Source organism: Psammomys obesus, unplaced genomic scaffold (assembly GCF_907164565.1).
Source record: "Psammomys obesus unplaced genomic scaffold, mPsaObe1.curated_primary_1811, whole genome shotgun sequence".
NCBI lineage: Eukaryota > Metazoa > Chordata > Mammalia > Rodentia > Muridae > Psammomys > Psammomys obesus.
Genome location: NW_026596166.1, coordinates 8,119,586 through 8,134,305, shown reverse-complemented (window position 1 = coordinate 8,134,305; position 14,720 = coordinate 8,119,586). Strand labels below are relative to the sequence as shown.

The following is a 14,720-nucleotide window of genomic DNA, read 5'->3' as shown; positions in this document are numbered from 1 at the left end:
GAAAGAAAGAAAGAAAGAAAGAAAGAAAGAAAGAAAGAAAGAAAGAAGCATTCTACAGGAAACATGTTCTTGTGTCCACAGTTTTGCTCTTCCCTACTAAGAGCTTTTGGAAGTAGGATGAGCCACCAACCTGTGGCTTCTAGTGATTGAGTGCAGTCTAGTGTGAAAAAGCAAACCAGAAATAAGACTGAGGGATGCCACGCCTGTGCCTGCAAGGGCCCAGTTCTGTCCACATTTCAGAGGTAACAATCCCAAGCTTAGGCGGGTATGTAAAAGTACTTTTCTAAGTTTATTGTGCCTTGGGGCTTGTGATAAAGACTAAACCTGTTTAAATCCGTCTTGGTGTTCTTAACTGTTTTCTTGTGTTGTGTAGTTAGTTCCTGTTACCAGCTCTCCTACTGATGCTGGGTCGTTCTGCCACGTTAAAGCCTCTGCCATTAAAATAACAAATGTTATTCTGCCTGCTGGATTTAGCCATTTCTTGGGACCTGACTTCACCTTAGCTCCTGAAGCTGAAGGTATTTTTTTCTTTCTTTTTTCTTTTTTTTTTAATTTTTTTATTATTATCATTTATTACAATTTATTCAATATGTATCCTGGCTGTGTCCCCTTCTACAGTCTCCTCCCAATCCCACCCTCACTCCCTCTTTTTCCCCTGGGCCCCTCTCCTGGTCCTAGTGAAGTCCTCCTCCCCTTCTATTTGACCCTAGCCTATCAGGTCTCATGAGGACTGGTTGCATTGTCTTCCTCTGTGGCCTGGCAAGGCTGCTATCCCCTCAGGTGATCAGAGAGCCAGCCACTAAGTTCATTCCAGAGAAAGCCCCTGCTGCCCTTCTTAGGGAACCAACTTAGAGACTGAGTGACTGAATCTATGGGCTACATCTCTGCAAGGGTTCTAGGTTATCTCTGTGCATGGTCCTTGGTTGAGGTATCAGTCTCTGCAGAGCCCCCAGGGCTGTTTTTTGGGTGGGTTTTTTTTTTGTTGTTTTTTTTTTTTTTTTGGCTCTCTTGTTCTCCTTTTGGAGCTCCTGTCCCCTCCAGGTCTTTCTGTCTCCCCCTTCTTTCATAAGATTCCCTGCACTCTGCCCAAAGTTTAGCTATGAGTCTCAGTATTTACCTTGATATCTCGATCAGTAAAGCAGAGAAAATGTAAAAACAAACAACAGCAGCAGCAACAATAAAAACAAAAGCAAAACCAAAAAAAAAAAAAAAAAAAAAAAAAAAAACCTCATTTGAAACAGCCATCTCATTTGACTTCTAAGGTTACTTAAAATTGCACGGTTTAATTTGCATTATATGTTTTGTCAGCTTGACTGTGGCCATGCCAATTTCAAAAACTGTAGTACTATTTGTATGCTACTTAACTGCTCATGGGTTGTGACTGATCACTCTCAGTGTGGACAAGAATTTCCTGACTTCTTTCAAAGATTTTACATTTCCTACATGTCATAGTGAATAACCAAAACTAGTTCAGTGTTGAATTCTGCTAAAAGAAGAAATCAGAAAATTTAAAAGACAAACAAACAAAAAAAACAAACAAAAAAAACACAGAATCTTGTCATCACAGAGAGTATCTTCCAAAGAGACAACAGGTTTTCCTCAGGATTATCAGTGAAAGCTAGCATGAGGGAAGAGTATAAGAAGCAGGCCTTTAAGGCATGGAGTTTAGTAAACAAATAAGAGCAGGGATAGCATTTGACTTTGTGTGTTCATTTTAATTACGGTTTAGAAGAAACCTCCTCTCTAACTACAGATCCACGCCAGCTCTGTTTGGGCACAGCCAGAGATGCTGTTCCTGCCTAAGAGCATATCTTTTGCATTCCTTCCCTCTTTGTTCAAAATCACCACGACAATTCTAAAAGTATCTAGGAGCCTAGTAAAAATAGGAGATTACCAGACATGCCGGCTATATTTAAAGGAAAAGCCTGTCAAGAGAAACCAGGAGCCAGTGAGGAGGCTCAAAAGGTAAAGGCACCAGCTGTCAAGCCTGAGGGCTTGAGTGGGATCACCAGAACTCAGGTGAAGGAAGGAGGAAACCACTCCTGAATGCACCACTCACAACCCCTACCTCCACCTCAGCCCTGACACACACCACACACACACACACACACACACAAATAGATGTAATTAATAGACACAGATGAAATTAATAGACTTTATTGTTGTGGTATTTTATTTTTCACATTTCTACAGTAAGATTTTAATAACAGTAAGATTTTAATCATAATGAGGATTATTATGTTTTCATTCAAAAGGTTCAACTATCCAAACCAATTGAACCTCTCAAATTGTTTTTAGTCTTCTTGAGAGTGATGTGTCTTTAGAGGTGTTGGTTTGGTTTGGTTTGTTTGGTTTGGTTTGGTTTGGTTTGGTTTGGTTTGGTTTGGTTGGTTTGGTTTGATTTGGTTTGGTTTGGTTTTTTCACTCCCCCAACCTGTCTCTTTCTCATGGTTTCATCTTTGTAACTTTCTTTTCATATACATACATCCTCCTTTAAATTTTGTTAGCACTTCTTTATGATTTTCGGGGCCGGGGGGAATCCTTACTCTGCTATGTTCTGATTATACCGCTCAAATTTTAGTTTGACATGTCTGGTCCCTTTCACACAGGTCTGGACATCTACAGTTTTTGAACAGCTATTATGAATGAAATTGATTAGTTTACAGAAATTTAAATATTAGTGGCAATTTTATAACCTTTTATTTTTCTTTGGTGGGGGTATTTGGTTTTTGAAACGGTGCCTTGTTACACAGCTCTGGCTCTCCTGGAACTCACTCTGTAGACTTGGCTGGCCTCAAACTAACAAAGATCCAACTGCTTCTGCCTCCCAAATGCTGTGGTCAAAGGCGTGTGTCACCACACCTAGCTTGTGTGTGTGTTTTTGAAGCAAGCTCTTGCTGTGTAGTCCAACGTGGCCCCCAATCTCTCCACCCTCCTGCCTTGCTGTGTCTCCATTTCTAAACTAATTTTATATTTTACTTGAAAGTTGTAATTCATACTGTAAAACATGTGTTGAGCTTAAGGGCAACCTGACTTTTTACTCCTTGATGCTCCTTACTATTTTATAATTTGTAACTATGTGAATTCCTAATTTCAGACAAAAAAGAAAAAGAATAGAGCCATTCTTAAAAATAATCCTGGAGCATCCATAAAGAAACAGCTTTTTGGCAGCTCGGAGGAGTCGTCTGTCTCCTCCTCTTTTATCGCACCAGACCATTACATCTCCAACTGCACAAATGTACCAGAGCCAGCAACACGAAGGAAGGTAACAGCGATCCGTGTGCTGTTAGCATTCTTCTCCACTTAAAAGCTCTCCAAAGTTTCTCACGGCGTATAAAAATAGTGACTTTTACCATATACTGTTATTGCGTACTTTGCTCGCTGGAAAAAAAGCTCTTAACGTAACAACTTTCTTTCCCGCATACACGAAACCTTTGCCAAATCTCATAGACTTGTATAATAAATCAAAGGGTTTAAAGTGACAATTAAGGTTGAACAGTGTTCCAACAATAGAAAGCACTCCCTAGTGAGAAACACCAAACTTAACCACAGAGCAACCACCTTCGCGTTTCCTCCGACACACACGGGCGTGTGGTGCCGTTCACCTGTATCTTGAACAGCAAATAAATTCAGCATTCTGAAATCGTAAAGTCAGAGAACTTTGTAAACGTTCCAGGCTTTCTTCAGGGTACCCTCTTACCTTGCCTCCAGCGTAGGGCTACCCCGAGCCGCCCAGCCCAACCGGAAGAGCCTACCCCCTTAGGGCTCGCTGTGCAGCGCCTCCCCCGCTGTGCAGCACCTCCCCGCCTGACTTTCCGGGAGCTGGCCGCCCTCCAGCTTCCCCGCGGCCCCACTGTCGCAGGTCCAGCTTCCTGCGCGGACCCCCTCACTGTAACGGGCTGTTCCGGTGGATCTCGAGGCCGACCTCCTCCTGCACAGTCCTGAGGTTACATCCTCCCTGTGGTCTTTCGGGAACTGAATGCACATGCAATTCAGACGCCACACACCGCACAGCTGCTTCCAGGCATCACCGACACTAGCATTAACATAATCTCACTTAAACTTTATGGTTGTTATAGTTACTTGCCCCAATTTCTGTGGCAGTCACGGGCCACTCGTTATACTCTCTGAGAAGATGAAAGTGGAAGGACATGAATCAAATGCCAGAAATGCAATTGCTTGCCTCCGGTATTTGAAGCAGTCGGTTATGAGATCTCCCCGTGGCCTGTCTTTGAAGACTCACTTGGGTTGGTTGAATAACTACGCCTTTAGAACTGGATGAAACTCCATTTCATCGGTATTTCAATTCGTGACTACAGGTCAAAACTCAGCCTCAGACCGCTTGCAAAATCACATCACTGCAGGCACAGTTGTTTGATTAGGAAGTGAGACTGCTCTATTATTTTATTATTATTCTCTTATTTTTCTGAGAGTAGGAAGCAGCAGATCAACACAACTATTGCTAAAGCACGGTGAGTTTCGCTGGCCGAGTTTTGCCGCAGATTACTTTTTAGGGCTATACTTTGCAGTGGGAGAAAAGCACCCCAGGACAACTGTCAACTTGCCTAGAGATCAGTGCAGAAAGCAGGTATCGATCTCGTTCCTCAATATACTCAACTACGGACACTGCTGCTTCCTCTTCTTTAAGTTGATGACTAGTGGGCTGGGGACGTGACTCAGGTGAGAGAGTACCTGCCCAGCCTAGCATGCACAAAGCCCTGGGTTGAATAGCTATCCCTGTGTAAGTCAGGCAATGGTGGCCCACAGTTATCAGGGGACAGAGGCAGGAACAGTTTGATGTTCTGAGCTACAAGAGTCCCTGTCTCAGAAAAAAAAAAAAAAAAAAGATGACTAAGTTGCCATTCATATTTCGATATCAGGAAAGTATTTTTTCCACATTGCATGTTGTTTTCATACTATTAAAATCTTCCTAGTGTAAACATAAGCAGTTTTTAATCTGACTGTTCATACCTTATAATCTACCTGAAAATAGTTCCAAAGGTATTTCAGAAACTGTCATTTCAATGTGCATGCAATAACTTCGTGCTTTTTATTCTTTAAATGCTGGCTTTTATAATTTAATCATGTGATATTTTAGTTTTCAAACCTAATTATAGATTGATTTTACACTTCTTAGTGTGTGGTCTTTCAATAGCCAGTACATTGTGGACCTTTGTTCAGAGAACAACTGTGCAGTTCTCAAGCTGTCCAGAAGGTGTCTGGGTTGCTCTGCGGTTCCAACTCTTGGTGTCTGACAGTGTGTACCTAGCATGAAATTAGGACTCTTGAGCTCTTTGTTTCCTGTTACAATTGTAAATGAATATCAAACTTTAAAATACTAGGATAAAAAAGTGTAATATGTTTTCCCTGGGGAGATGTGTTCAAGAGCAAAATAATAATAAGAATAACTTACACACCATGCAAACTGGACACTTGGGGATATTTTTTTTCTCCTATGAATTTTTCATAAATGTTATGTTTTATTTTTTATGTTCATTTTTTAAAATTCGGGGACATTTTATAAATATTCTTTTTAGCTACATCTAAATTTCTTCTTGAGCATAAAATAACTTAAATACATAATTTGATAGTGACACAAGGAATAATCCTAATCATGGGCTTAGGCATTGGTTGAGGCTGTGCAGAACACACTGAACACAGAACCAGCCTTCAGTAGCCTTTTCATATAAATCATGGTGCATTTACATAAAAACAGTAAGGGAGTGATTCTGAGCATGATTTGGCACAACGGATTTACAATTCTTTTTCTGCCATGACAGCAGATGTCCCTGACATGTTCAACTCCCCTGGGACTATCAAATGGGTTAAGCTAAATGTTATTCCTAGTCGATATTTTTGTCTCCGTCCATTCCTATTTAACAAAACAAACGAAATATCACACAATGCAAGTGATGTTCTTATAGGAGTGATTTTAGATGTCCTCTTTTCCTGGCAGACGTTTTGAGTGACTTGTTCTAATACACCCCATAGATAAGCATGGCATGGACTGTCTCCCTAAAGAAAGTGTGGCTTACAAAAAGGATGCCATATAACATATCTAATACTAGATATTTTCCACTCCAAATTCATTGCTTTTTCAGTACACGAATTAGCAATTAATAATTTTGTGCTATTTAGCCAGCAGTTTGTGTTAGCTTATTATATAGCCAGTGAACATAAAGACTGTAAACTATTTCATTTTCTTCCAATATATTTAACATAGAAATTCTACAATGCACGTAGTGTCGCTTTATTCTCAGTAAAAATTGTATTTTGCATGCAATTAATTAAAAGCATTATCACTTGATTTTCAAGTCCACACACAACCTGAAATATGAGAATCCAACATGCTTTAATTACAGAGTAAGAGCCTACAATGCTGAGCTGAAAGTACGTGATGGGAAGCTAACCTTCTGATATCCACATATGACAATTAACTGTAATTATAATTACCCAGTAATTATACAGCCCTATTTCTAAAGCCCTAGATTCTTCTATTGAATTAACTATGGTTGTGAATATTTTTTTTCTAAAATGTACATGGTACCTAGTATGTGCAGGTGTACCCTACATATATGTTTATAGGCACTAATGATATTCAACATGCATGTTGTTAATCACCCATAAGCTGTCATACATTATGAGAAGCATTCAATGTTTTGAAATGTTAGATCTCCATTAGAGCTTCAGTTAAATATTACTGACATAATAGGAAATAAATTCTCCTTAGTACTCTATGAGTAGAGGCAGAACCTATGGTTGAATTCCTTTGGTTATTAAGGGAATCTAATTAAGTCCATTTGTTTATGGATTAAGTCCATATGTTTATGAAAATGGTTTTTCATCAGAATAAGTTGTTTCTGTAAAAACCCTATAGACTTCAGACAGCCTTGAAGCACTTAACTGTTTTCTTGTTCATCTTCCTACACTTTGCTTCATTACTAAAATATTTCTAAAGAAAACCAACACTAAATTGCTATTTAAGTTCACAGCTGTTTTTTATGACTAGATCGGCCAAGAACACACTGCCATTTTACTAGAAACTGTCTGCTTCTCCATATTTTTATTTTACAAAAATATTAATTATGTCATGATAGCATTAATCTTTTAACTCACTTTGTAAACTGTTCAAAAGACAGATCTTAGATTCAACTAATGCACTTTATCTTAAAATGTTGGTTTTGTACTGCCATTTGCTTACAACTAATTAATGATTTAATAGGAAAAAAAACTATAAGAATTTGTAACCCAAAAATAAAATAGCTAATCAAAGAAATGTAGAAATATATCTGAAACTATTGTGTACCTGAAATGAAATTATTTACCTTTTATGTTTATTGGGCCTCACCTTAAGTATACATTCTTTTGATTCAACATAAGCCACAGTTATTAACAATCTCCTTTTGCACATATGGTTGCCCATAGGCTGGCGATGTGATGGGAGCTCCATGAAAGATAGAGGGAGGGTGAAAATTAGAACACACTTTACTTCAGGTCCATCCTATACTGGGACAATATTTCCATGTGTCCTGAGTTAAAGATGCATCAGGATAACACATTTTGGTACATTTTTTGAATGAGTTACATTTTTACCAAGCACAAGCCTGTAAACAAAGTGTGGGGTGGTTTTCACAAGTATGAAAATGTATGATTTTACAGTTATGTAAATATAAACCCATCATTCTACATTTTCTTCTAGTTTTTAGTTTTACGTTTATAAATGTGTAAAAGTATTTACACATTTATAAATGTGTAAAAGTATTCTTTATAAATGTTTATAAATGTGTAAAAGCATTCTATACCAGGATTTGTTTAAAACAAGAAAAATAGAAATATTACTATTGTATATAAATCATAAATACAACAGCTTTACTTTACTTTAAAAATCCAGTTGGTGACATTTAAACCCTGTAGCTAGTGTGTTCACAGCCTATGTGCTGTACATCTTCCTTGCTGTGAAATGAGCTTATTTTCTTTTTCCAGAAATTCTCTGTGATACTTTTACTGATTTGGCTTTACTGTTTGCACCATCTTTAACTGTAACTCGATGGTCCCTCTCTCTTCCCTCCAAAATGTTTCACAACTGTCTTTCTCTATGAACAACCCCAAAAGACCACTCTGCTAATATATATCATTTTTAAATTTCCAGTTATTTCTCATTTCTTTCTCTCAGTTTGGCTCAAGCAGGTATTTGCAAACACTGTGGCATAGTCTCTCATCGCCTTTCACGCTTTACGGAGGACTTTGCGAGAGCTCAATCGACGTTAATGGTACATTTTTATTTAAGGACACAGAACAGGGAGAAGTCAATATGAGGCCTCAGATGAACAAGTGTCTTCAGAAAGAATGGGCATAAGTGTGTTTAGAAAACAGAAAGCACAAGTGAAACGCTGTCCATGGAGCACTCAGGGGAGCCAGACACAATGGGAGACCGGAGCACTGTGGAGCTTTTTAAGCTCCATACAATTGGAGCAATGGACTTGATCCAACCAATCTATGTGAAACTGTTAAAAGACAGGTGAAAGGCAGAGCAAGCTGGAATTCTATAGAGAGTGCTGAGGAACAGCAAATGGAGAGCTAAATCTAAGAAGAATGAATGCGGTCTTTGAACAGTGAAGTCAAAACTGGCACATTTCCCTGGTTAATTTACCTTGGAAAGGCACTTTAGGTACTGAGCCATTAGAAACAACAAAAAAGTATTTAAACTGCCACCAATAGAATTTTGAAAGAACCTAGTTTATACCTGGTATCTCATGAACATATTCATATGCATTTATGTGTATGTGTGAAAACATAACATAGCTCATATAATTATAATAAATTCTCACAACCTTATAATCATCATCATTATGCCGAGCCACTTCCACTCAAAAAAGGATGCTAATTTATATTAATGGCAAAGGTACAAATGTGTAGTTATACAAACTTGAAACAGAGCCTCAAACTAGATGTCACACATTGCCTTTAGAACATAGAACTATTAATAACAAATGGCTTCAATTACTTGAAAGAGGAGTTGTATGTTTTTGAAAAGTGTTCCTTAAATGTATTAATATGTTTGTGGCTTTAATAAGTTTAATATCATCATACAAGAGGGGCAAAGGAATAATAAAATTCTAGAATTTTAGAATTTGAAACTGTTAAGTAAATGAAAAAGACGAATCATACCTTAATTTATCCATCACTAGCAACTTGGAGACATTAATTATTCTTCAAAGTAATTACTAAGATATTAGCCATATACCAATCAGTGGTTTGGGCTGAAAGAAAAATATTACTTTATATATGTCATATTAGATAGCTCACTTAGCAGAACGACTGGAAATCGGTTTTTAGAATGAGACCTCAAGTAACTGAGTGACATGCTCAGGATTCAGTTGTTAATAGGTTGCCAGAGCCTTTGATGCTGTCCCAGCCCAGGAGCAGTGGGTACCGCATGAGTGCTCCTGACCCCAGCAGTACTGGCTGCCATCAGAATGAACTGGAACTGTTTCTGGCTCCATGCTTCCTAGCCTGTCTACACTGAAAGCCCAGGAAGATGGCCAAGCTTAAGGCCACCGACCAGAACCTTGATTGTACCAAAGAAGAGCATTTGAAATTTTCAACTTCCCTAACAGGGGTTGTGGCCTGCCTTCCCACTAAGGTTCTCCTGGTAGCAAGTTCCATAAAAGAAAGACTTCAAATGATAGGAGGACAACTCTGCAGGCCATGAAATGATATGAAGTACTCTAGTGGCTTGGACAGATGCAGTAGTCATCTATTGGTCTGAATAAAGTAAGATGACACTGGTTCTGTGGACTGTGGAACTCTTCTTTTGTTGTGCCTGATTTCCCAGCCTCTTTCTTCAGATTCGTTGTCTGAAAGTCTGACTCTGGTCTATCAGTTAACATTGGGATCAGTAGTCGTGGGAGTGGGCACACACAGCCTGCAGTTGGGAGATGGAGTTGGGCAATGATTTCTTTTTTTTTTTTTTTTTTATTTTTTTTCTTTTTAGGGGCAATGATTTCTTTAGTTTACATCCTTCGTGACAATTAATAAGCAGGAGGCTGTGACACAAGTCTCTGGCAGCCATTTGCCTGCCAGTAGAAGAGCTTGTTTGAAGGAGAAGGCAATGAAAACAAAGTGATATTATTGACAGTAATATTTAGAGTCTCCAGATGATGTCTTAAGATGTACCCTTTGACTTCTCAATTAAATAGCCAGTAGGCTCCTGGGGGCAATAACATTGCTGCCATTTGCAACCAAAAATGTTCCTCGTATGATCCTTAACCTCAGTCTGGGGTAAGAAGGACAGTATCACTTTTATTTTGAGTTTCATTTACAGTAATTTGGAGAATATTGTTTAAGATAGAGTGTGGTAATAGAGATGTAAAACAAATTTATAAAGTATATTATTCTGAAAAGTAAAGAAAATAAATCTTAGGATCAAAAGGATGAGAAAAGAAACTTATGAGAATATAAAAAAAATATCCCCAAACAGAGCCATAGATACAAGCAACTATACAAAAGCTTTATGTTTGATAAAGTAAAGTTTCATGATAAGAAAGAACTGAATGTTTCATATGATTTTTAAGAGTGATATGGCAGAGAGTCTAAATAGCATTGTAATGAAAATCAAGGGACCGATATAGACAGGCCTATTAATGTGTATTGATATAATCTTTACTTCTCTGGACCCCCAGTTTCTTACTTCTCATGCAAGCATCTTTTACTTCTCAAGCTGTGATTAACTACCCAAAGTTTATTTTAGTCTCACAATTACATTTTTTTTGCTACAACCTATTGACAGTTGCATTTTCTGCTATTACCTAGGGACCAAGAAAAACAAAAGCACAGAAAATACGCAAGTAGTACATATTTTTAATCACAAATTTCAGTTTAATACAGAATATAATTTAGTGACATTAAAGATTCTTTATTGGGCTGGAGAGATGGCTCAGTGGTTAAGAGCACTGTCTGCTCTTCCAAAAATACCGGGGTTCAATTCCCAGCACCCACATGGCAGCTCACAACTGTCTGTAACTCCAGCTCCCAATCCCAAGGGATCTGAAACCTTCACACTAATGCACATAAAAAAAAAAAAAAAGATTCTTTATCAAGCTGCTCTCTGAATTCAAATCTTTAAAATAGTGGTGTACTCTTATTTTGTAAACTAGAAACCCTTTTTTATTTCTAAGACAGAAAAAAAAATAAAAAAATAAAAAGACACACGGCTTCCTGATTCCTTTCTAAAACTATTGCAATGGAATACATAGAACAATTTTTAATTTTTTTTGATACAGATTATATATAATTTACATGTTATATAGTGTATGCATGTATTTTGAGATAGGGCCTTAAGAAGCCTAGGCTGGCCTCCGACTCCTGAGGTAGAGAATGACCTTGACCTTCTGTCCCCGCTGCCTCTACCTCCTGGGTGTTAGGATTATAAGGAACTGTGTGCTGCTGTCTGGTTTACGGAATCCAGGTCCTCCTCAGTGCAAGCTAAGCCCTGAGCCAAATGGGCCACATCTCTCCTCCCACCGCAGCCATTCTGGTTTTGTAGGTTGTGATGAACTGCACATATGTTTACCATTTTACACATCTAAGTGTTCGGTTCACTTACAACCATCATCTTCATGAATCTTTAAAATCATTTTAGCCAAACGCTCAAAACCTTGTCCCCATAAAATAACTTCCCTTTCCTCCATCCAAAGCATCTGCCGTATCTGCCGTTTCACTTTTTTGGCTTTATGGATCTGACTACTATAGATAACTCACATACATATAATTATATCAGTATAATAAATTTGTGAGTGGACAATTTCACCAGACATGCTTTCAAGATTTATCCATATTGTAGTTTGTGTCGCAATTTTCTTTCTTCTTAAAGCTGACTAAGACGCTATTGTATGTAGACATCATACTTGAATTAGCAATTCATCCACCTTTGGGCTATCTTAAGTGCCTTCCTATGAACATATGTGTACAAACATTCACTTGAATCCTTGCTTTCAGAGCAGAATTGCTAGATCATATGGTAGCTCTAAGCAACTGTTTTTTGAAGAACCACCGTACTTTCCACAGCAATGCACAAAAAGGCTGCTACACATTAAAATAGTTTACCATATATCTCAAAATAATATGGTAATACTTAGAAAACAGACATAAAATTGCTGTCCAAAGCGGCATCAAAACATCATCATGATATTAATAAAATTGTCAGTTAAAAATGTTCCAAGTTTCCTCACTTTTCATATTTTTACAGAATTGGAATATCTCATATATCTTTTTATTCTGTATACCTAAGTCCTCCTATGATATTACAAAGACAATATAATCATTGTGTGTGTGTGTGTGTGTGTGTGAGAGAGAGAGAGAGAGAGAGAGAGAGAGCAGGGTCTTAGTATAGCCCTGGGTGTTCTGGAACTAGCTGTGTAGACAAGACTGGCCTCAAACTCACAGACATCAACCTGATTCTGCCTCCCAAATGCTGGGATTAAAAAAGTGCACCACCACACCTGACCATAACCACAACTTCAATGTGTGTGTTATGTTCAACCAAGAAACGTACTGTAATTTTCTCAATCAAAAAAAAGCATGCATCATTTAAGTTGCTAAAGATTTTTCTTCTGGCCTTATAAATATATATTAAACACATGTAAAATGGATAAGTACTTCCTTTTAATAATTTCCATGGGAAAATATTACTCAGTTAAAAGGTGTGCATTTTGACAGTTGCCAATATTAAATTTGTTTCCAAAGTGGTTTCATAGATTTGTCTAATTCCACCATTCTCTAACCAGTTATCTTCCACCTAATAAACACAAATAAGTGGGCATGCAATGAACTTCCCAGGTTGTCTGGCATCAGTCCAGTTTAATCTCTATTTACATACAGCACCGATAAACAAATGAGGTAGTGTGGGGAATATTCAACACAACCGAAGTGCAATTGCTGGAAAGTTTTCCTCTTTGCTGTTGTTGCTGTTGAAAATAATTTTCACACAATATCAGTTTCCCCTTCTCTAACTCCTCCAGCTGCTCCCCCTCCCAACCCATCCAACGCCACACCTCTCTCTCTCTCAAGTGAGTTTTTAAAAATCCAGAATTTAAGAAAAAGGAAAAAAAGGTACAAGAAACACACACACAAAAGCACAGACTCATACACACAAAGAACCCATAAAAACACAAAAGTGCTAAGTTTTTCTTAACTCATTTTGTTCATTTCTTTTTCTATTTTGTAAATTTTAGTCACTAAACCACAACCTCTTTAAGTTAAATGTAGCTGTCAAACTGTTTAGCACAGATTTTTTTTTTTCACGTAATTGTCATCACTTGGGTTAAATTTATTCCACTGTATGTTTACTTTTTATTGACTGGGAATAATTTTTTAAATCACAATTAAACAGCAAATTATCTATGCATTAACACATTATGTTAAAGCTTATGTTAAAATAAATTTATGTGGAATAAAATTAGCAAATAAAGAGGGACCCTTATAATACTGTCGTGAGACTCCATGTAGTATTCAATTCTACCCAGACTGTAAATGATAATAGACATGTTACTGGGACTGTCAAACTCTTCCCAAAGCAATCTTAAAGGCTAATCACACAGACAATCGCTCTTTTCATTTCTGTCGCAGTAACAAAAATTTAAGCAATATCTCTTGATTGAAGTTGTCTTGAAAATTGCTGAATTTGAGACCTTACTTTAAAATGCAACAAGCCTGCCATATTAAATGCAATTTGCCATGCAGCCAGGAGAAAGAAATGCAGCGTTTGCTACGTTGTTTCCTAATTGTTTGTGATTGCTGCCTGTGTAGCCTGAGCACGTCATCTTCAGAATCACTTCTAAGGGCCTTGTCATCTTTGACCACTAGTTTTAATCAAAAGGAGGCTAAAAATAAAACCGCTCCACTTTTGTAAGACACAAACCTTCACAATGGCAGCTTTAACATTTTTTTTTATTTAACTGACCTTCAAGAAAAAGCTCTCAATGGGCAAACTGTTGGTTGGCTCTTAATGAATTCTAATTGATTAATGAAATCTAATTCACAATTACTCAATGTTAATCATGACAAAAACCGCTCTCTCAGAGAAAGCAGTTATAAATGAATCGTGTTTTTGTGTTAGTCTATACAGGAATAAGTAAAGCTCATATTTAACTGTTATTTAGAAAGTATGCAATTAAAAAGATTTCTTGTATTAAAAGTCTTATAAATTTGTCTTTATTTATAGCCCATAAATGTGATCAGTTTAACTAGAAAGTAAGAGCAGAAACAGTTATCTGGAAATCCAGGGCTGTAGCCCAACCTCTCGCCATCCCTGAAGGTGACCCTGGTGGCTGGCCCAGTGTTGAATTACCAAATCTGCTGTAGACACTTAGTTCTAATTCAGATGTCGGCACTGACCTAATAGTTTTCCAAAGCTCTGTGAAAATCAGTTCTTCCACAATGGAGAACAATGTTTTTCTAAATTTGTCATTATTTTAATACTTAATAAAGGTCTCATGCGCATTTATTTAACACACAGTTACTTAGTTCGTGCTTGATAAGAAGTGAGGAAAATGCTAGCCTGGTAAGTGAGGATTATGCAGGGAAATGAGGTGTTCCAAGGTGCTGTTAGGTAGGGAGGCTTCTGTGCAAAAACGGTAGAAGCCATTTTCCTAAAAGAGGAAGAAAGGCGGCTGAATCTCTCTTGTTCTTAGAGATTCCTCAGTACCTCCGGAAGCAAAAGC

At 37.7% G+C, this 14,720-nt stretch overlaps 1 protein-coding gene across 1 annotated transcript in view; it reads left to right on the top strand.

The window, feature by feature from the left end:
- Positions 1-14,720, top strand: part of Lrrc9 (leucine rich repeat containing 9) — a 117,362-nt gene that overhangs the window by 93,594 nt on the left and 9,048 nt on the right. The window contains exons 32-35 of the mRNA XM_055595314.1: positions 374-526; positions 1,125-1,163; positions 3,098-3,265; positions 3,712-3,891. Coding sequence (XP_055451289.1) covers positions 374-526; positions 1,125-1,163; positions 3,098-3,265; positions 3,712-3,891 — 540 coding nt within the window. The remainder of the gene's footprint in view (positions 1-373; positions 527-1,124; positions 1,164-3,097; positions 3,266-3,711; positions 3,892-14,720) is intronic.